This window comes from Streptopelia decaocto (assembly GCF_964273445.1).
Source record: "Streptopelia decaocto genome assembly, chromosome: 7".
Lineage (NCBI taxonomy): Eukaryota > Metazoa > Chordata > Aves > Columbiformes > Columbidae > Streptopelia > Streptopelia decaocto.
Window position 1 is genome coordinate 37,810,781 of NC_138661.1, and position 22,734 is coordinate 37,833,514.

The 22,734-nt window shown below is 37.4% G+C and overlaps 1 protein-coding gene across 10 annotated transcripts in view; it reads left to right on the plus strand.

The window, feature by feature from the left end:
* Positions 1–22,734, plus strand: part of PCNX1 (pecanex 1) — an 89,711-nt gene that overhangs the window by 61,237 nt on the left and 5,740 nt on the right. For 8 of the 10 annotated variants that reach the window (XM_082059591.1, XM_082059594.1, XM_082059593.1 and 5 more), the window contains 16 exons: positions 1,353–1,503; positions 2,806–2,947; positions 3,997–4,174; positions 4,577–4,685; positions 5,293–5,422; positions 6,499–6,557; positions 7,285–7,500; positions 7,921–8,174; positions 8,965–9,195; positions 10,566–10,666; positions 11,988–12,138; positions 13,825–14,055; positions 14,445–14,719; positions 16,379–16,620; positions 17,676–18,112; positions 19,530–19,670. In XM_082059591.1, the coding sequence (XP_081915717.1) occupies positions 1,353–1,503; positions 2,806–2,947; positions 3,997–4,174; positions 4,577–4,685; positions 5,293–5,422; positions 6,499–6,557; positions 7,285–7,500; positions 7,921–8,174; positions 8,965–9,195; positions 10,566–10,666; positions 11,988–12,138; positions 13,825–14,055; positions 14,445–14,719; positions 16,379–16,620; positions 17,676–18,112; positions 19,530–19,670 (3,048 nt within the window). Of the gene's footprint in view, positions 1–1,352; positions 1,504–2,805; positions 2,948–3,996; positions 4,175–4,576; positions 4,686–5,292; positions 5,423–6,498; positions 6,558–7,284; positions 7,501–7,920; positions 8,175–8,964; positions 9,196–10,565; positions 10,667–11,987; positions 12,139–13,824; positions 14,056–14,444; positions 14,720–16,378; positions 16,621–17,675; positions 18,113–19,529; positions 19,671–22,019; positions 22,048–22,734 lie in introns of all 10 variants that reach the window. The other 2 variants (XM_082059595.1, XM_082059596.1) reach the window with 2 other exon arrangements.

A 22,734-nucleotide genomic window follows, 5' to 3' on the forward strand; every position in this document is an offset into this window, starting at 1 on the left:
GACAAGTATATGACTGAAGATCTCTACATGCTGGTTTTGTGTGCTTAAAACCTCTTCTTTCCCTGCTCCTTCCTAGTTTTGGAGTAAGGAAAAATGAAACTTTAAAAAACAAACCTTTGAGACTTTTTTTTTAAAGATCGAGGAGCTGAACTCACCAATTGCATGCTAGAGTGGCTGTGTGTAGGCTCTAGTGTAGGGGAGTACCCTGCACTGGAATGGTTATTTACAGGACTTGAATGAGCCTTTGAGTTTCAAATTTTTTACTTGTCTGTCTAGCTAATACTGCTACTTCAGATACTTTTAATGTGCATCTATGATTCCTGCTTGATGATGATGATATGGGATCAGATCCTGTGCTTGCATTTGTTTAAAGGTATTTGCCTAAGGAGTTGCAATTGCTGAATTCCTTATTTTGGTATTCCTGCAATGGAACCATTGGTTAGCTTATGGACAGCCTTATGTCAGGCAAATGAAAGTTTCTTGCATGTATTTAGAAGGATTTTACCCTTCCACTGATACCTACAGTTAAAGTAAGAAACCAGTTTTAAAAAGCATGTGTGCAGGTAGCTTCCTGGTTTTCAGGTGAAGTGTCCTGTTTAAGCAGGTGTACTAGTTTTTTCTAAGGAAAATATCTCTTCTATTGTATGGCTGGACTTCTGCATTCCTCCTTGATTGCTTTCTCCCACATTTGAGAAATTTGGCTATATGTTCTTTACCAGTTCTGTAGCTTAATAGGCTTAGGCTTCATGGAGTTTCTGAATCAAGAGCTTATAACAAGGTAATGGAATCTTAATGTTGCTGTACCCTATCTAGAAATATAGAGAAAATGTTAATGTTTAGAGAGCGTTACTGTAAAATCCAGCCTTCGTACCATGTTAATATAGTACTATTTTATGACTTCAGTGAAGGAGTTCAGTCTTGGTGGAGACTTCTTATTCACCTTCTTCTCAGGAGACTAATGATTTGTTTTTCCTTATGCTTATACCTCCTTTTATCTGGCAGACAGAAATGTAAATTGGGTTTAGCTATGAAAGGATAATAGCTTTATAATTTGTAAGATGAAATGGAGATGGGTCAAAAACAATGGACTATGAAGGAAGATCAGTGTACTATTTTTACTGTGAATGCTTTTCAACTTAGTGAAAATTTGTTAGAAGAAGACAGTTTATTCTCTCACAGGCATTTCTTGTTTGATCTTAAAAGTTTGTAGTACAGCTTCTCATGAAGAACTGTTCCCAGCTTACTAATTAATACAGGAGCACTTGCCTAGATGCTGGAAGAGGTATTACATTATTAGTGTATGATTTCGTTTATGAAGCACAAACCTTAATTTTTCCAATTCTTCTTTTTAGCCTATTTTAAGTTATGTTCTCTATGCATTGGTGGGTACGGTAGGCTTTGTGACCCATTATGTTCTGCCTCAACTCCGAAAGCAACTTCCTTGGCATTGCTTTTCTCACCCATTGCTGAAAACCAAGGAATACTATCAATTTGAAGTCCGAAGTAAGTATCATTCATAACACTTTCTTGAACTTGTTATAGTTGCTGACCAACTTATGTTACTTATTGATACTCTCTATTTTTTCTTTATTCTCATCAGGGGAGTATGTAATGACATCTGGTATAGAAATATCTTAGTTTCTCAGTTTCTCATGCTTTGATTCAGCAACATTTTATGTATTTATTAACTGATGTTGACAATACATGACGTGCTAACATCTCAGAGCAGTTCCACTAAAGCAGTCTTCAAAATCTTAAATTGTGAAGTTTGGCCTAATAATTGCCTCAATATTTTTTTTATAAAGGTGGAGTATGTTTCACTAGATATTTCTTCAAGATAGTATGTCTTCAAATGTTCTGGAGGATTAGTTATGGTGAACACTGTCAGATATCACCTTGGCATGGGTTTGATTCTTAATGGTATTGTTGACATGTTTAACAATAGAAAGTAGCGCAAGTAGCCTGCTAATGGAAAAACACACTAAGGGACCAGTCTTGCTAGTTGATCTGCATAGACACACACTTGTACCTCGTGTTAAAGCTGTGTCAATGACTAAGTGTCCTTATGGCTTCTGGTGTAGAAAATGAACTTCATTTTTTTTCTGGGGCTTATCTGGGCATGTGCAGTCATTCATAGCATCAAAGTGGGTTGGGCCCTTTTCTGGCCTCTTCCAAGTATACCTTTAACCCTTTATGTATGCAGCAGTGTTTAATATAACTTTTGACATAGGCTCTTCCAGCCTATATTTGTACTGCCTTGTAAAATTTTCTCATTTTCATTTGCATCAATTTGAAACATGGCAGTCCTGTAACATATTTTGCAATTATTGTAGAACTTCAAAGTAGTTCTAATGTCTCAGACATTTGTGTTGGCAGGTTACATATGCTCTTTTATATTGTGGAGTCGTAAACCAGAAATCTTTGAATGTGGTTGGAAAACGTTCTTTTGCATGAGAGAAGATGTGTAATGTCAAACAGCTTCAGCAGTATTGGTCCTGAAATTATTGAAGAAGTGGCAAACCAGTTTGTTTCCTGCCATGTGCAGTGAGCAAGAAGCTTGCAAACTGTTAAATTATAATACATTTTGTATAGATGTGTAACAGTGCGAAACTCTACTGGGTCTACCAACAGTAGCTTACAAGGAGCTTCTCTTTATTTCAGTTAGAGAAAACAATGAAAGTCTAGTGCGAGAATACAGTTAATGTTTGGTTCAACAAATTACTTGTATCAAGAATCTTTATTCTATTAGCTGAGTTTGATTTAACAGTGCAATCTGATATTTTTCTTTTTAATATACCTTGATAGATGCTGCACATGTTATGTGGTTTGAGAAACTTCACATTTGGCTCCTTTTTGTAGAGAAGAATGTTATCTATCCACTGATAGTCCTCAATGAGCTTAGTAGCAGCGCTAAGAATATTGCTAGTCCAAAGAAACTGGATACTGAGTAAGTAGAAAAGGCTGTCAAGTAATCTGAGTATGTCTGCTGTGGTGGGAAATTAAATGGTGAGTTCTGACCTCAATGGGAAGACAGTTAATGCTGTTGCCTTAAAACTAAGGCAAGGAATAAATATTTTCCTTTGTTTCAAAGCTCTTACAGAACCGAGTCACCTTGCTGACTTCAACTGAATGGAGCATTACAATGTTAAATTAGGAAACCACAGGAAGATAAATCATTAAATTCATAGCAATACTATAAAGATTGCATGTTGCAGAATTATCTGGTAGTGGGATATTAGAACTTCCTTGTTGATCTTCAGAGTCTATAATATGATTATCTGGACTGCAAGTTCAAGACAGTGATAGTATGTTTTGGGGTGGGGGAGGGTGTGTTTGGATTTTTTTTAGGTCTAAATTAGATCCCTGGTGTAGTAAGTTCTTCCTTGGGGTTTATTACTCTTGTCACTGTAAGATCTTTGGGAGGAATATTGCCACTACATTAATGTTATTTTTATAACTGTTTGATCTGCCAGTTACTATCTCTAGAAATGATTAGTGCTGTAACTTTATAATTAAGTTGCAATTCCCCCAATATCAGCTAGAGCAGTATAGTTATGCAGGAAATAACACAGTGCTCATTAAAAATATCCTCTTGATGATTAAACTGGAGTACTTATAGCATTTTTGCATCTCAATATGCATAACCTAAGTTAAAGACGAGTTTTTTTTTTCAGGAGTACAGGGATATTTTACCTCTGATTTTTATTATTTTTTTTAGTGAAACTCGTACAAATAGTGCTAATCCTTGAACACTGATTGGCTTGAAAGTATTGATAGAAAGACTTGAGTAGTAACATTAAAAAAAAAAAATTCTAAAGTTGTCTTTAAGAAAAAAAAAAAAGCAAACCAACAAACCTGACTTGCCCATCCCCCCCCAACTCCAAACCTTGAATTTGTTGCTGTCATACAATGCCAAACTATTCAATGTAGGTGGTTGTCTTTAAACCCCTTTCAGACAGCAGATAAGTAACTGTTTTGTGTGAATTTCTTATACAGGTTGGGTGCTTTAATGATCACAATAGCTGGCTTGAAGTTACTGCGTTCATCATTCAGTAGCCCGACGTGCCAGTATGTCACTGTTATTTTCACAGTGCTCTTCTTTACTTTTGATTACAAAAGTTTTACTGAGACCATGCTGCTAGATCTCTTCTTCATGTCCATACTCTTCAGCAAGGTAACTTTAACTCTCTATTTCTAGGTGCTTCAGGTCATCCAAAGGGAAAGCAGGTAGTCCTACCTGATAGGTAATCTTCCAGATCATCAGTTCTATCGGTACTGTAATCAGTATGCTCTAAGATGGCCAAGACTTCTCCTTTCCAAAGCACTTATGTTTGCTTGAGAAAGCTTATGTAGCTTTCGAAACATCCCATGAGTTTCTGTTAGTAGAACAATGAAGTGCATATTATGCCACTTGCTTCATTATTACATCCCCTTTTGCAAGTCTCAAGGCTTCTGGTAGACCAGTAAGAATTCTAGGGTAACCAGTAAATTTCTTGGGGTATTTCTGTACTGCAAAGCATGTTGATTCTCAGCTAAATCACTAATTTTTATCCTTTTTTTTTCTTTTTTCCTATAGCTTTGGGAACTCTTTTATAAATTGAGATTTGTATATACCTACATTGCTCCCTGGCAGATCACGTGGGGATCTGCCTTCCATGCTTTCGCCCAGCCCTTTGCTGTGCCACGTATCCTTTGAAAATGCAAACTTTTTCCTGAAGTTGTGTAGAACTTCCAAATGTTGCTTTATAATGCATTATGTATTATGGCCTAAATCTACTGAAAGAATAGGTTTGTCTAGTGAGTATTCATGAAAAACTGTGAATGCTTTCTGCCTATGCTATGAATTATACAGTAGCCAATAGAGTAGGAATAGAATTCTGACACAAAAACATGGAGCAGGAGTTATTTCATTATGAAAATGTCACAGCTTTTCCTCTGACAGTCATTCCCTTTTTCAAGAGTTAACTAACTATGGGTTTAGTTCTTGAGTTTTGTATTTTAAGCTTCTGTAGACTGGTTTGAATGGAGCGAGTTATTAATAACATTTTCTGTAGAATTTTGAGAAAGAGAATAATCACTATGTCTATTGCCAAATTTTCACCTATTTTTGTTTTTAAAAACAAACGTAATCCCCTTACTGTTGGAGATGCTGTAAAGATACTTTGCTGCATAAAAATTCTTAAAGACTTTGTTTTGCTCCTAGTTGGTGTTGCTGTATATTTCAGGTACCATCACAGAAGCTTGAAAAAACGTAGTTGTTGCTTTGCTTTCCTTAATTCTGTTATCCTACAGATTCTGCAATGTTGTTTGTCCAAGCAGCTGTGTCAGCTTTCTTCTCTACTCCACTGAACCCTTTTCTAGGAAGTGCAATATTTATCACTTCATATGCCAGGCCTGTAAAATTCTGGGAGAGAGACTACAAGTAAGTGAAATAAGACCTTTAAAGGTTACTTTTTTTTTTAATAATAATATAACTATGGCTAAAGCTGTTAGTTTGGTTGTTTTTGTTGGTGCTGGTTTTTTCCCAGGGAAAACTGTGTATAGCAGTGAAAGTTTTCAATGACCTTGTTTCTGAAATGCTATAGCAGCTGTTTATTTTATTAGCAGCATTTGCTTTAGCTTCTTAAGGAATTTCTACTTTGAGGTATGCTCCCCTGATATTTTTTTTAACATAAAAATTATGGTATTGTAAAGGGCAATCTTAATCGGGAAGTGAATTTATATACAAAAAGGTTTTGGCAGAGGTAGTTCATAACTACAGGTGGCCTGTGTTCATTATTGCTCAATTCACAGCTAAAACTGACTAACCTCAGTATAAAAATCTTGAAATATTTTTTGATCAAGGTGGGATCAGTAGTAAAAGATTCTTCATGTCAGATGATACCTCCTTGTGTTTTATTTCACTGATGTTCACTATTGTGGATGGAGAATCAGACCAGTGAAATGTTAAATAAACAGCATAGGGCAAGATGAGTGGGTAGTTCTGGTATTCATGGAGAATTTTTCATTTCACTGCTTTATTGCCTTTTTTCCCCTTCTGACACTACAACAATTTAAATACAATGTTCCGAATGTTATGTTAAAGATTGAAGGTTTTAACTTCACCCAGTGAAATAATAACTTTCTGAAAATTGCCCTTTCAGTATAGTCTACTGGAACTTTAGCTGTGCCAATTTAATAATTAAGTTTATTTGTCACATCTAAAGCTTTATTTTCTTAGATAAATATACTATATACACTTATATCTAAAGCTAAATATTATTCTATGCCTACCTGCTGTGGAAAAACTGTATTAGATATTGCATCATAATGATATTATAGGCAGAAAATACTTTTACATATGAGAAGTGCAGCATATTTGAATATAAAATGATTTTAAAGTAACTTTTAGAAACTATCAGTGGGAATATTTTTGTAAAATTTTCATTCTTCTAGTAGTTTCTTCCCTTAGATTTTCTTATGGTAATACATTTTGTATTAAGTATACTTTATTTTCAGCACGAAGCGTGTGGATCATTCGAATACAAGACTTGCTTCACAGCTTGATCGAAATCCAGGTAGCTTTCCTAGTCTGATTTTGGTGGGTTTGGGGTTTTTTTAGGTGTTTGGGTTTTTGATAGTGGTGTTTTTTTTTTTTCAAATTTAAATGGCTTTTACAGGATTTTTATAGGATTTGTGATCAGTTTGCCCTCCAATCTTCTCCAACTATGCCCAGCCTTCCTGTTCTGTCTACTGTTATTTTCTCCTGTCATCTTTATTTTCCTTTATTCCTTAGACTTTCTTGTAAGTTTTTTTGTTTCTCCCTTTGTGCATGTCTGCTTTACTTCATTTGTAACTTCAGTATGCATAAAGTTGTCTTGCTTTTTATTCTTCTTAAGTAATTAAAAAAAGCCAAATGTTATTTGACGGTATCTCAATGTCACAGTGGTGAGACCAGTATAGCTGTCATTACTGAGGTACTTCTGTGCTCATTTGCTTTTGCACTTTATGTGGAATAGGTTGATGTGAGATGCATGAGTGGAACTGAAAGAATAATTTGGAAAATGGAGGAGTGACTAAGAAGGGAAAAACTTGGTCAAAAATGCTAAATGTCACTTAGTATTCATTTGGAGTAGTTGTCCCTTGGAAAAAAAAAAAAAAAAAAGAGGGGGTGGGTGGAGAATGACCTTGAAACAATGTTGCTGTTAAGAAAAGTGTAAATTCAATGTGAAGTGATAATTGACATTCAAGCTCAATACTTTTTCTGCAGATTCAGGAAATAACCCAAACCCAATCTTTCTGCAGGTTCAGATGATAACAACCTGAATTCAATCTTCTACGAACATTTAACACGTTCCCTTCAGCACAGCCTATGTGGAGACTTGTTGTTGGGTCGGTGGGGAAACTACAGTACTGGGGACTGCTTCATCCTAGCCTCTGACTACCTCAATGCACTAGTACACCTTATAGAGATAGGAAACGGCTTGGTCACCTTCCAACTGAGGGGGCTTGAATTCAGAGGTGAGTATGTTACACAACCTTAACTACCTGTACTAAAAAGTGGACTTCTGCTTTGTTAACTTATTTTCAGTTCTATCCTGTAAACGAATTGATGTGAAAATGGGCTGCAGGGCCTCTTTCTGCCTCTGTTGCTTGTGAGGAAAACTAACTTGCTCTAATGGAGTTGATGCTAAGTCTCTCTTTCCATTTTAGTGCATCATGATCACCGTGATTATTGTGTTAGAGACACCTAACTAAAATGTGATTCTAGAGCGGTAAATTAAGCTATCTGAATATTTTGTGTTCATTGGCAGATAGTTCACTTGGTGTTACAGACACATAGTTGGAGATGGACTGGATGCTAAACACTTTGAAACACGAGACAACAAAAAAGCAAGACCTGTGTTCAACTCTTTCTTATTTTCTCCATTTTCTCCTAAGGAACTTATTGCCAGCAACGAGAAGTAGAGGCCATCACTGAAGGTGTAGAGGAAGATGAAGGTTTTTGTTGCTGTGAACCAGGCCACCTCCCTCACATGCTTTCCTTTAATGCTGCCTTTGGGCAGCGTTGGCTTGCTTGGGAAGTGCTTGTGACCAAGTATGTTCTGGAGGGTTATAGCATCACTGACAACAGTGCAGCTTCCATGCTTCAAGTCTTTGATCTCCGGAAAATTCTCACCACTTACTATGTGAAGGTGTGTCTTACATCAGTACAACCCTTGGCGGGAGGTTGGCTGGATTACATCTGGGAACTGCTTTGTGTCTTGAAATTCTAATGTATTTAATGAGTACCATAGAATGTGATGCACATTATTAATGTTTGAACACCTTCATCAAACATGGATAGAGTTTGCTGTACTGATGGTTACTTGATACTCTGGACCATGAGCAGGACAATGACCCTGTAGTCTGGAACAGAGAGAGGACACAAGCTAGCTGAAGCTGGAGTAGATACTTCAAAGCTGTTACCCAAATGTAATAACTGTGGTTTAAGTTAAATGTTAAACAGTATGTTTCTCTTGGAGAAAGCCAAACTGCATCTGTCTTAAAAGGCTGTCCAAAACCATGCCCAGCTCTAAGATCCCTTCAGCTCTAAGATCCCTTCAGCTCTAAGATCCCTTCAGCTCTAAGATCCCTTCAGCTCTAAGATCCCTTCAGCTCTAAGATCCCTTCAGCTCTAAGATCCCTTCAGCTCTAAGATCCCTTTTTCTGCAAAATTGCAGTAAGTCCTGTCTCATCCTTTTTTCTGTTCCTTATTCTTTCAGCACATTCTTTGGAAGTCTTGACATTTTTTGTAAAATATGCCTCTATACAAACCTGTATTATGTTTTTTGTGCAAATTTGTTGCATCTGTGAGCTAATTAATTGCTACTGTGTATCAGTTTTGTTCATTACCAGGAAAATAATGCAAATTAGTTGAAACAGTGGAAACTGCTGACTTTGTTGTTGTTGCAATACCGACTCATATCTTTACTACTGTTTCAGGGAATCATCTATTATGTCACAACATCCCCCAAGCTAGAGGAATGGTTAGCTAATGAGACGATGCAGGAAGGACTGCGGTTTTGCACAGACCGCAATTATGTTGATGTAGACCCAACATTTAACCCCAATATTGATGAGGATTATGACCACCGTTTAGCAGGGATCTCAAGAGAGAGTTTCTGTATGATATATTTGAACTGGATAGAATACTGCTGCTCTCGAAGAGAAAAGGTGAGTATGAATGTGTGAGGAAAGCCATTTTGCTATTCTAGAGTGGTCTAATTTTTTCTCTTGTTTGCTTGACTTACAACAGGCTTAATATTGATTTTTTTAATGAACATTTATAATTGAAATATTAATTTATAGTTCAGTGGTTTTGAACTTCCACTCTTGAGATGTGAATTGAAATAAGTACTGCAAAGTAGTATATGATTTAACCTGTTTATTAATGAATTTCCATTTACCAGCTTGAATCAGTTGAATCTTAGGCATTTATCTACATGCAAAAGGATATGTTTATAGAATTGATGATTTGTGTTTATATGTCAGTGCTTACAAATCAACTCTAATCTAAACAGAACTCCTAAAACCACCCCCTCAAACCCAAATACCTGTTGCCAGCTTATAAGACTGACTACTTCTTTCTTAGTGGTCATACTATACCATTCCTTTGGATCACTGGAATTATTGGCTTGTGGAAATGATCATCCCATATTCAACACTATTCCTCTCTGCAAATCATTCCACCTTTTAAATAGAAGCATTAGTATGTTTGTAGAGGAATGCTGTGACTTCTTACTGTATGTGGTCTAGTCAAAACAGTGTTTCCTTTGAGAATAAACAGAAATTGATTGAGATTAAAGGGACAGGAATATAATTGGAACTTGTTATTACTGAAGGATCTGAGACTTTAGAGTTCAGTTTTAATTTGCAGGTAAAAGATTAAAAGCCCATTTTAACAGATGTAATATTTTTCAAGTGTTCTGCAATCAAATGACAAACAAGAGCTGAAGAAAATTGTTTCCCTCCAAGTCATAATCTTGTGGAATATTTTGTGTAGGTGTTGAAAATCAGGTTTAATTACTTAAACGAATGATACTATTATCAAGGGCATTGTATACTCTCTACAGCTACTACTGGCTTTGAGCTGAGGGTGAGTTCCCTCCAAATGAAGCTGTAGTCCAGGGAAGTTTTCAGTTGACACAGAATTGTATATTCCTAACCAGTAAGTGAGAATCCACTTTATTCACAAAAAGTATTCTTGTCTTAACACCATAATTTTGCTAATCAACAGTTTGCATACGAGTTACACACTATTCATGAGGAATGTTCCGTGCATCTGTTCAGCATACAATTTGTCTTAGTTCAAATATAGTATGTGTCTGCCTTTACAAGTATTCTAAGAATTTGCAAATTTTCTAAAAAATAATTCCTTTTCTAAGTTGGAGCAAGAGTAACTAGTGTGGTTGCAACATATGTACACTTGAGATTATGTACCTTTGTATGTGTTTGGGGTTTTTTTAATACCTTCTGGCAGGAAAGTTTTTCTGTGGTGATTTCTTTACTCTGTTTACCTTACTATTCTTTTTTGTTATTACAAGCCACTGGATTCAAGTAAAGACTCACCCCTGGTGTCACTGTGTTACGGACTTTGTGTTCTGGGGCGGAGAGCATTGGGAACAGCTTCACACCATATGTCTAGGTAATAAAATATTGTTGTTGTAAGCTTCCCTTCCTCAAAATCCCTCAGGGTTCCTAGATTAGGTATTAGATTAATACCTCTTTATAAAAAAAAGAAAAAACAGCTCAACAGATGTTTGATGTTATCTTTCCTTAAACTGGACAGATCTGCCGTGTAATCTGTGTTTGTTATACAGTGAAATGTAACCAAAGAAGAGCAAAAGAGGGAGAATTTGAACTTGAGCATTTTGTTTTAGCAAACTAATGCAAGATGAGAATTCTGGTTGTGGGTAAGGATCAGTTATAACTGATTAAAAAACAAACAAACACCCAAAAAAAAAAAAAAGAAACCAACCAACCAAACAAAAAAAAACAAAAAAACCAATAACAGGTTGCGTTCTAAAGGTAAGCTCCATTTCCTGCTCCAAGTATGTGCCCTATATGGAAATAGGGGGAAGAAGAGAATGGCTTCTTAAAATTAAGAACATGCATGTCTTGATAGAAGTTCAGACTGTTATGAGAAGCTTCACAGTTCAGCTGGCTCTGTGGCAAGCAGTTGTGTTTTGTACAAATCTTCTTCAGCTCAACTCTGTCATTGTATGGTAAGATCTTTTGTGCAGACTGACAGCCTCAACTTACTTTAGAAAGCCAATGTAAAATATAGTTGTATGTTTCAGGAAATCACAAGGTAATGGTTTAAAAGGGAAATAAGAAGAAGCATAATTGTATGTGGAAGTTGTTGATCACCTGAGTGCCAACTGTAAAACCTGTTCTACTTTACTTTCAGGGAAACAGTTGACTCATTCTTCTTACTACGAGCCAATTGCCCCCTGAAGGTCTTGCAGATATGCAGCCATAAGAGTAATCAGAGCATATTTGATTTTTCACTCTTAAGTTAGCTTAGTAAAAGGAAATTATGCCTTTAAGCATGAGGGAGTTGTCAAGATTTTTATTCTGTACTAAAGCATGCACAACTGAAGCTACGTATGCTCCTTAACTGGTCCATTGTGGTATTACATTCCCAGGAAAGTTTTCTCTTTAAAAATTTTCAGGTTAAAGTCAGGCATTCCCCATAGTGTTCCTGTTTACTTTAGTCCATGTAAGTAGTCTGTTGCACGAATGATTTATTCATGACTTATTCAGTCCATGTAGACATTGTGTCCAAGGTTTGCTTACACACCCATCCTTACTCATGTTCTCTTCTCCCTGTCTTTAACTTCTCTGTATAGAGAACAATCGTGTTCCTTTCTGTACAGCTAATTATTTTCTGCCCTTGCTCGTCATGATATATTTGTATTTCTGTTAATATTTGGGCTGTGTTAATTTTTTTCCCCCCTTAACAGTAATCTGGAATCCTTCTTGTATGGCCTGCATGCCCTGTTTAAGGGTGACTTCCGTATATCTTCAATTAGAGATGAATGGATCTTTGCTGACATGGAATTGCTGAGGAAAGTAGTGGTTCCTGGAATACGGATGTCACTTAAGCTACATCAGGTGAGAGATCACAGAGGAAGATATGTCCAGTTCTTTTTATTTCTGTGCGTTTGTTCTTTTAAAAATAAGCAGGTGGAAGGGGGTGGGGAAGAAGAGGAGAATAGAAGGGCATGTGATAGAGATGGACAACTGAAAATAAGGGAATATCTAATGTCTTGCCCTTTGTTTTATTATAGCTCATTTGGAAGGTGATATAGAGGAAAAGGGAATGCAGCTTATGCTCAGAACTTGAAAAATACATCAATACATAGATCAGAGAACATGTCAAGCCGTGTTTCATATCCATCTAGAGATAATTCCGTTATGAACAGCCTCTGATATTTTTCCTTCCTCTTCCCCTCCCCACATACATTGGCTTAAAAGCTTATCATGCTAATCAAAGCTGCACAGCCCTCTCCTTCAAAGGGACTTGTTTTTCTTTTTCCTGTGAAGTATTGTAATAGTAGATACGTTAGCATTCACTACTCATTGATCCCATTGATAAGGGTTCAGGTGAGAATGGGACAGTTGCTTTTCAGTGAGCTGAAACTGGGGTTGGTCTTTGTTCATGTTCACCCTCACTTCACTATAATCTCAAATTCTGTCCAGCATGTCTATTAACTGAGCTCAGTAAGTACAAGAAGGCACATACTGAGTGATAAGGACTCTGTGAAGGGGGAGAAAGTGGTGGCACTCTAGAAGAACAAATTACTTGAAAATTAAGTAGGCAGATCTTAGTTGCACTTTAATAACTAAAGTTTATTTTTTCGCCATCTTTGCCGAGTTGAGAAATCCCCAAAGCTAGCAGTGATTGAATCAACTCCTTCATGTAACACAAACTCCCTGAATTCAGCAGAATTCATATAAATGTTACAAGTACATGTAGCAAATTAGAATAATTACAAAATCATTGTTGAAACCAGCAGAAGTACCACTTGAACAGTTCTGAAGTGTTCTCAGTATGTTTGGGTTACCATGCAGAATAGGCTTGAATTAAGTTAGAGAATAAAAAGTGAGGAAAAATACAAATCTCTCTAGCAATAAAAGGAGGGGTTTTTTTTTCTAAGCATTACTGTATTAATCTCTAAAGGGTGATTTTATTCACTTGCAGTACAATAGCATATTGAGGCTTCAGCCAGTGTTGGAAATTTAGCTGTTAACCACTATTCTTTTTTAACTGGAAAGTAATATGACCTAATACTGAATTGAACTCGGAAATGTTGTTTGTTTGACTGACATTATGTAAGTTTTGTGAAAGTATCTGATGCTGAAGTAGTCTGTCATCAAGTATTAACATGAACTTTTTAATAGAAAATGCAGACAAACCTTGTTGGTTTTCTTCATAGTGCTATTTTCATATAATACAGTCTCAGGGAGTAATCAGTGCTTTACTTAAGTGTGTTTGACAATTGGAGACTTGTGAATAAACAAAGAAGCTAAAACTAAAATGCTTCTGCAGGCCATGTAAATAGATATAAATCTAGTGTAAAATTCAACTGGAAAGTTACTTGAATCAATAGTAGGCAAGTCCTTCCAATCATTTTGGTTTTAAGTTAAAAAAGGAGGCAAACAGAAGCAAACAGAACTAACCTGTTGAAAAAGAGCTTATCTTTAACAGTGTTTGTGAAATGCTTGATTTTTTTTTTTTTTAATGTAGTTACATCTGAAATGTTAATCATATCTCACTAAACCTGTCCTTGAAAACAGGATCACTTCACTTCTCCAGATGAATATGATGATCCTTCTGTCCTTTATGAAGCCATAACAACCCATGAAGAGAATCTAGTTATAGCACATGAAGGGGACCCTGCTTGGCGGAGTGCAGTTCTTTCCAATTCTCCCTCCCTCCTTGCTCTGCGTCATGTGATGGATGATGGCACCAATGAATATAAAATAATTATGCTGAATAAGCGGTATCTCAGTTTCAGGGTCATTAAGGTAAGATTTGGGCATGTTCCACAGCATGACAGTATGTTGCTGTATATTTTAATAACTATACCAAACTGCTACTTCAATTCAAATAATTCCTTTTTTGTTACTGACCTGTCATTGTCAGGCCTGCTGCTTCTCCTATAGTAGAAGTACTAAGCAGAAAATCGGTTCCTGACTTAGAATGAGATGAAAAATAAGATTGGTTTTATTCTCACAGTGTCCATAGGCTCAGCCCGTGTCCATAGGCTCAGCCTTTTAAGGAAGTGAATATGAATGCTGGCAGTTCTGCAGTGCAGTATTACATGCATTTGAGAAGGCCTGGGTATAGTGAAGCAGTAGCCACACACTCTCATTGCTTCACTTTCTGACACAGCCTTTCGACTTGACTTTTGCAGGTCAATAAGGAGTGTGTGCGTGGCCTGTGGGCAGGACAACAACAGGAGCTTGTCTTCCTGCGTAATCGTAATCCGGAAAGAGGAAGCATCCAAAATGCAAAACAAGCTCTGAGGAACATGATCAATTCCTCTTGTGACCAACCCATTGGATACCCAATCTATGTCTCACCTTTGACTACTTCCTATTCAGATAGTCACGAGCAGCTTAAGGAGATCCTCGGGGGAGCTATCAGCTTAGGAAACATCAGAAACTTCATAGTGTCCACATGGCACAGGTGAGCTGAGGAAATGAGTTCTCATTAGTATGTGTTCGTGCTCTTGTATTCCGTTAACGAGTCTCATACATGCCCAACACAGCATCGTTTATAATATTTAGTCACATAAAAATAAATAAGCCTTGACTTTTATTTCAGGCACATTGGTAGCATATGGCAGCTGCTTTGGTACAGCATTAATCTTCAAGGCATGTAAGTAACATGCCACAAACTATATAAATGAGAACTCAGAAAAAACAGGACAGTCTATATGAAAGAATTACAACTTTAGTTCTAATTTCAGCTCCTCAGTGTGTGTTTTGTGTTTGTTTTTTTTTTTTTTTCAGTACCATCACTTTTAGAGTCTATAACACTATCTGTACAGAATCAGGACTATTTAGTAGGATTCCTGTTTGGCAAATATTTAGCATACGAGTGCTGATATTAATGTTGTTAGGGTATGCTCATACACAGTAACACAAGCTTTAGCTGTTGTTCAGAATTTCATGAGTGCTTATAAATACCTCATATGTCAGAACCAGAACAATTAACTGGAGTGATAATAATATAATCTTCCTTTCACATGACTCCTCAGTAATCCAGTACAAGCTCTTGCTGTGGTTTGTAGGCCATGAGAACTTCCACTGCACTTCTGGCCCCTTATGACTGTGGCTCCAAAAGCAACAGTGGCAGCTGTGTGTGGCATTCAGAAATGTGTGTCCCAATTCTTACCAGTTCCAGGAGCTGGTGCCGTAGTTGGAACAGACCTGTAGCTGATTCTGCTGGTCATATTTACACTTAGGTGTCTGCAGCACATCAAAATTGAACGTGCTGCTTCACCTCAGAATATACCCCACTTCCTACAGTCTGTGGTGTTTGTCTTCTCTTGCCATCTGCTTGTTCAACATGTGGACAGAATAACAGGTGAAAGTAATGACACAGAGCAGTATTTGGATCCAAGCTGTGTGTGCTTCAGGATTCCCAGGGGCAAATAAAACTGAAAAGGAGTGCTTGGTGTATTTGAGGATGACAGAAAGAGAGGAATAATAAACTAGGAATTGAAGAGAGAAGTGTGCTGTGTATTTTTGTGTTCCTCTGAAGTTTATTAATGCAAATAATGTGGTGAGAAGCCTGTATGTACACTGGAAAATGTTGGCTAATCTGCTCTCTGAATGTTCAAAATTCACATGAGAATTCGTGGTTCAAATAATTGCAATATGTGCTTCAAACTACAAGTACATTACTGAAGGTAACATTATTTTCCTGTTCATCTGAATAGACAAAGATTTTACAGTACGAGAGTATGCATGACTGGTGTATTAAAGAGCATAAATTTTACTAAACTGTTACAAAATAACCAGGATGTTCTGCCAGCATTTTATATTTAGAAGTTTATCACTTTATTGTACTTCAGAGGTGGCTTGGTTATTCAAAAGCTATTTTGTGTGAGCGTTTGGCTTCTCGTAAATAACTGTTACTTGAATAGTTGTCATGAAGAATACTGCAATCTCTTGGAAAGCAACATTTATAATTTCAAAGCATATTCTGAGAAAATAAAGTTCTATCTGATGTTAGGGAATGCTGTCACTTGTTCTAAGTCTTTTGCTTGTCATTGTAAGGTACTTCACAGAATCCAAATTATTAGGAGGCCTGACAATGTGTCAATTGCATTGTTTTCAGACTAAGGAAAGGTTGTGGAGCTGGCTGCAATAGCGGTGGAAATATTGAAGATTCGGATGCTGGAGGTGGAGCTTCTTGCACAAGTAACAATGCAACTATCAATGAGTCGCAGAGCAGCGTGTCGCAAGGAGGGGGGAATGCACCTACAGGGCAGGGACCTGGGGCAGTCCAGCACCCTCCTGTCGCAGCTCATCCCACAGCTCTTCCTGCAGTTCATCCACCAACTCATCCCTCCACTTTAGGTAAAGTTAAAACAGAGCAACAGTTTTATATAAATACAATCCTATAGCTAGAACTGGCCTTTCACCTCTTTATATCAGGCCTGAGTTAAAAGAAAAAGCAAACAAAAGTTATTTGGTTGTGTAGTGTTAACACCTGCTGGATTAATCTCAAACTAGAGTGCTGCTGTATGCAATGCAAGGTTCCCAAATAGATTTGAGCAATAGAGATGTAGTAGTTTTGCTGGCAAAATAGATTAAATCACTTTTTATAACATATCACTACAAATTGAATCTTCTAACTTCTGTCATACTGTCTGCAAATGCTGAACTTGTAATTTGTGGTGAGTTGTTTTTTTTTTTTTATACAGTGGAATGGATTCTCTATTTCTGTAGTATTTTAGCTGAATCATATTAAAGAATCTGTAGTGAACTGTAGTTAGGAAGGTGATAAAGAGTAAAGCTGAGAAAAAGCTTTCCAAACACTGCTTTTACTCACAAAGAATGTAAAAGTGTATGTAGTTGAACGAACTTGTTTTTACACAATGTAATTAATCTGTCAGCTGTGGAGAGGTATCTACAAGTACTTAGTATAGGACAAGCAATTATATCAATGCTCATAAACCACTATTCCTATTTTTCACTGTGTGTATTAATTTTTCCTGAATTTAAGAACAGCTTTTGCTCTAACAAATTTTGACTCAATCTTTGAATATCCTGTCAAGCATATTAAGAAAGAATGTTTAGTATTTTGAGATACCTGTACCTGCCTTAATGCTTTTGGAGTATGGGAAACTTAAGTGTTAATATTAAGAGATAAATTGTTAATGCAGGAAGAACAAAGCTGAAGCATTTTTCAAGTTACTTGTTTTGCAGGGATTGTGAATTGAACAGAATATGAAATTCCAATATAAGATGTATGGAATGTATTCAAATGCTCTGCTATATGAAATGCAACAGATCTTCTGCAATAGAGCCATTTCAGATGTTGATGATTAGACCCATAAATTTTGTATCTAAGCACTTAAACATTTGTGTGTCAGAAATCTAAATCTAACTCTCTAATGTTTTGCTTTTAGGCACCAGTCACAGCTCTCACTCTGTGCAGTCAAGCCTCGTCAGACAGTCCCCTGCCCGTGCCTCAGTAGCTAGCCATTCATCTTATTGCTATGGCAGTCGTCATTCATCTCTTCGCACATCCACAACAGGCTTTGTGCCTTGTCGGCGCTCTTCCACCAGTCAGATATCCCTGCGTAACCTCCCATCATCCCTCCAGTCCCGACTGTCTATGGTGAACCAAATGGAACCTACTGGCCAGACTGGGGTCAGCATGCAGCATGGACTGCCCTCTTCTAGCAGCTCCAGCCAAAGCATCCCAGCCTGTAAACAGCATGCCCTTGTGGGCTTTCTAGGGACGGAAGGAGGGAGTAATGCAACTGAAACTCAGTCAGGTGGTAATGCAAGCCCTGCAAGTCAAATGCAAGCCAAAAAGGATGACGTTATTTACAGAATCCAGGTGAATAGTTCAGAAGAACAAGTTAACATGTGCTTTCATGTGTTAGTGTTACCTCCTTGAATGTTGAAATTACTGCTTTTAAATACACATGTGGTCTGGAATGTTTCACTATAAAACTATTGTGCAGTTACACTTGGAGAACTGATGTGAGGAGAAGGTTTTCTGGACAGCCAGCCTTCCTGCGTGCTTAGACATCCCTGTTTACTTATGTTTTGCTGTATGGCATCAGCTGTATGAGAACATCAGCTGAACTCGGTTCCACTTCATGCTTAGTTTGCCTTTATTCGTGACAAAACGTAAAGCTAAACAGCTTCATTTGCAAGGCAGAAAGCAACTAGCTTTTTTCTTTTAAATGAAGTAGATATTCCACAAAAGTGTAAAAATACTTGCTTTCATATGCATTTATTCATTTTCATATGTATTTATCCTTTGGTTATTGCCACAAGTTTGGGGTTACTGAGCTGTGAACAGTACACCATTCACTGAGTTAATCGTGACACCGTTACTCATTTTGTGAAAATCCAGAAATTTGTATTCTTGCTGTTCTATCCATTATTAGTCCCACATACGTGTCTTTAGCAGTATGTTAGTGGGAAATGTCAAGAGGTGTATTTAATACGATAGATCATGACAGACATTATTTCATTGCTGGTATCACCTCATTTTAGTAATCCTTAGTAAACTGCATCACAGTGAGCAAAGTTAACAAATTAATTTTGCAGGTCTGTGATCAGTAGCTTGTTTGCAGGCAAGGGCCATTTTATGAAACTGCTTAATTCTTTTGTGTGAGGAGGATGCAGGCAAAGTTGACATGTGCCCTTGGATAGTGAACATTATGTGGTTCTCTTTGTCCTTAAATAGGAAGAAGTTTTCAGGAGTTTTCTCCTGCTGCCCATGTGGAAAGGCCAGTTTACTTCAAAACATGGGGTGGGTCTCCACTAACCATGCTAGTAGATAAATAGTTCTTCAGCCTAACAGTAAATTCTCCAAAACCACATTTCTTAAGACATTCTGTAAGAAGTGATGAGCCAGTTTTAGCAGTTCATCATGACTTAACTCTTCCTTGCTACTGGACCACATGCTGCTAATGCTTATGCTGTGCCAGCTCCTCAGACCCTGCCATGCACAAGTGTAACAACAGAAAGAAGGGGTGGGAAAGGGAACCAGAGCTGCCACTTCTGACAGCAGTGAACTGGGGTATTGTCAGCTGGTTTTGAAACCACAGCCTAATTTCCGAAGTCTGTGCTTGGTCAGGCTTTTTTGTAGCCTGGAGCTTGAGTTTCCACCATTGAAATTCATCAGAAATTGATTTCTGGGGGTCTAAGTCTGTTCTCCGGAAGTGTGCAAAAGGTTAGTTTTATCTGTTTCTTTTAAATTTTGGCTGAACTAACAGTCAAAACTCAATTCCTGCTTATAGTTAATGGATCCCAGTCAAGTACTGGAAGGGATCAACGTGTCAAAAAGGAAAGAGCTGCAGTGGCCAGATGAGGTGATACGGCTAAAAGCTGGAAGAAACAGCTGGAAAGACTGGAGTCCTCAGGAAGGCATGGAAGGCCATGTAAGTTTTGCTTAGAAGATGATGAGCTAACTTTTAAAATGGCAGTGTCTTGATTCTGTGGTGGTCTGCCTAGATACTTGTAGTAGCAAAGTTGGATCAGCAGCTGTCCTCCAAGTAAATGTTGCTGGAAGAGCAGGTTTAGAATCCTAATTTGAAGCAGAGGGATATTTCTGCAACTGTATCCAAAAGTATGCAGGACGATGATTCAAATGTTGTCAACCACCTCTCCTTCCTTGCCTTCTTCCAGCTCTTGTCATAAACTCTCAGGCATTGCGCTCATTCACGCGCTTCACATCCAACCTTCACTTTCCTTTCCCTAAACTACCGGTTCTTAAGCAAATACAGGTCAGTTTACCAGTGAGTACTTCATAGTACACATAGTACTTCAATAGTATTTGTTTTTAAAATATTCTGATAAAAATAGAGCCAAGTAAGATTGTATTTAAATGTCTCTTTATTATATAATGGGTATGTGATAGATGTTAACTTTCCTTTAAGAAGGAAATCTGCTATAACGCAAACTTGCGAAAGCCTCTGACTTGAAACTACCTGTCCCTTTTTCCTAGGTGTTATCTCTGCATTTTATTAAAAAAATCACTACATTAGTTAGAAACCTTATCTCCCAACTTACATTCTCTTTAGGAGGAAAAAATCTATTTCTGTATTTAAGGCTTTTTGCTTTTTACTGAGGGCATATATTTTTCAGACCTTCCTGTCTATAAAGATGCTCCAATGAGCGTTCTTTCAGTGATAAATAGTACAAGGGAAGAGTTACTGACATTGTCTGCATTGGTTCATTGATACAACAATATTTTCATTTGTCAGTTCTGACAGTTTATAAGAATTTGCTTTGGTTGATTGCCTACCTTAATTGGAGGAGTTATTTAGAAATTGGATTCAGGAGCTGGATTTTGCTGTTTGAAAGTCCACATCACTGTGGACGTATGTACAAATTTCAGTTAAGAAATGGCAATATGCATATATCGCAGTGTATGCCAAATCTACCTTAGTGTTTGGTATGCTTATGTGAGGGAAGGGCCCTGGAAATAAAATTCCGTCCATGAATAATTGTATCATAGTTGACAATCCATTCTCGAGATAGCAGGATTACCTTGTAGGTAACACCTAGGAGTAGAATGCCGTTGTAAACATTCATAGTTATGTTTGGTTTAAACGTTATACTTTCGAAATTTTCTTGTTAGCTATTACAGATCAAGAATGTTGTAAAAATGATGAATGTCAAGGGTTATATCGAAACATGTCCTGTTGCCTGGTATCAGTGGACAGCTTTTTAGGGAGTTTGTGAATGTGTTTTGTAAATTGCAGCACACTGACATGCACAGTGATTGATGTTACAGAAAGATTAAAACAAGAGGATTTGAAGGTCAGAGTATGCTACTGTTCTGAACTCTTCTCATCTATTTTTGGTTCAACATACTGGCAGGTTTTTTTAGAAGAACATCTAACCTAAGAAGAAAGGGGAAAAGCATCAGATTATCTTGGGTGATTAGAAGGAGAGGGTTTAGCTTGATGACATAGTTTCCACCGCCTGCTTCAGCTGCCTGTGGTTAAACATGCCGGTATCAGTAAAGACCTTAGTTCTTAGGACAGTTTTCCCTTTCTGACCCTGTGGCTGCGGTCACCTCTGCAAACAGATTGTTACTTGCTGAGATGCTACTCATTGAGCAGTTTACCAGCCAAAGCGTCATGTCAGTGCTCACAGTATCAAGTTCAGCTTCAGAAAAATGCATGTCCCAGGACTACCTATGTACCGATAATTGTGGGCACATTCTAAGTGGAGTATAGATTTTTCCTATTGCATTTCAAGAGGAAAGAAGGACTAGACAAAAGCAGAAGTAAGCAAAGGAAGGATTGGAAGAGAATGGTAAAAGACAAGAAAAAAAAGAGAAAACAGGTGAAAAGAGGTGATCACATTATTCCTGGAGTTTGTATGTGGGGATGTAGGATAAGGATTCAGGAATTGAGTTATGACAAATTTGGGAGTTGTTGCACTAGGGGGTGTGTGTGTTCTGTATCTGGTTTCTTGAATCATGTAAAGTGTCAAAATGTACTGTTGTGATGAGTGAGGAGTCGGTTGTGTTAGACTCATTGCTGGTGATATGACCCTTAGTTAATACTCATCTAAGGGTGATATTACAGGTGACATCTAAGGGTGAATTTCTGAGCACTACATAGTCTTAGTTGTTCAAAACTTTTCTACTACATAGAGAAAAGCATTTTTCCTAACTTTGCTTTTTATTTTGCTGAGCATACAATATATATAATATACAAAGTCATTATAGGGTTTCTTCAAGGAAATGAAATTTAGCAATCCTCTTTGTATTGTAGGTACTTCTTCCAGGACTTTGAGATTAAGGTATACTCTGCATTATCTTTCTATGATACCTGACACTGGCATGCGGAAGAACCCTTTCCCCTCCCAAGAGATTCTGATCACCTCTTGACTATACAGTGACCTCATTTTGCATGTTATTAGTTATTTATGAGTATCAAATGCCAATTATGATAGAACAGATGGTAAAACTGTGTGGAGGGATGGTTGCAGTGAGTTATAATCTGTGTATGACTTGTGCATATACAGAGTTCTTAGGAAGCCACAATATTGATGCCTTTGGAGTCAGCCCTTAGCTATCTCAAAGGCACCAGTTTTAAGTTGGGCAACAAGGATGTAGTGCTTGGACTTTATTGGGAAATGTTTTACATGAATTCCTGGCCTCACTCCATACAGCAGCATAAAAAGTTTATTTTGACAGACTTTGATGAAATCAGACTTGAACAGACCACTTGAATATCATGCTGTTGCATCAAACAGAGGGGACCTAAGGACACCATGGTTCCCTGGCTGAAAGGCTCTCCCCATGGATGTGGTGTAGAGCTCATGCAGTGGACAAAGCTGAGTCTCCTTCATCCAGTGTTGGTAAAATTGGCAGCTGTCAGCTCGGTAAAGTGAGGATTAAGGGGATCTTGCAAGACTCAGATTACTTGTGGTTTTCTGTCCTTTTTTTCCCACCTGTATGTTTAGAACTCTTGAAAACTGTACTGT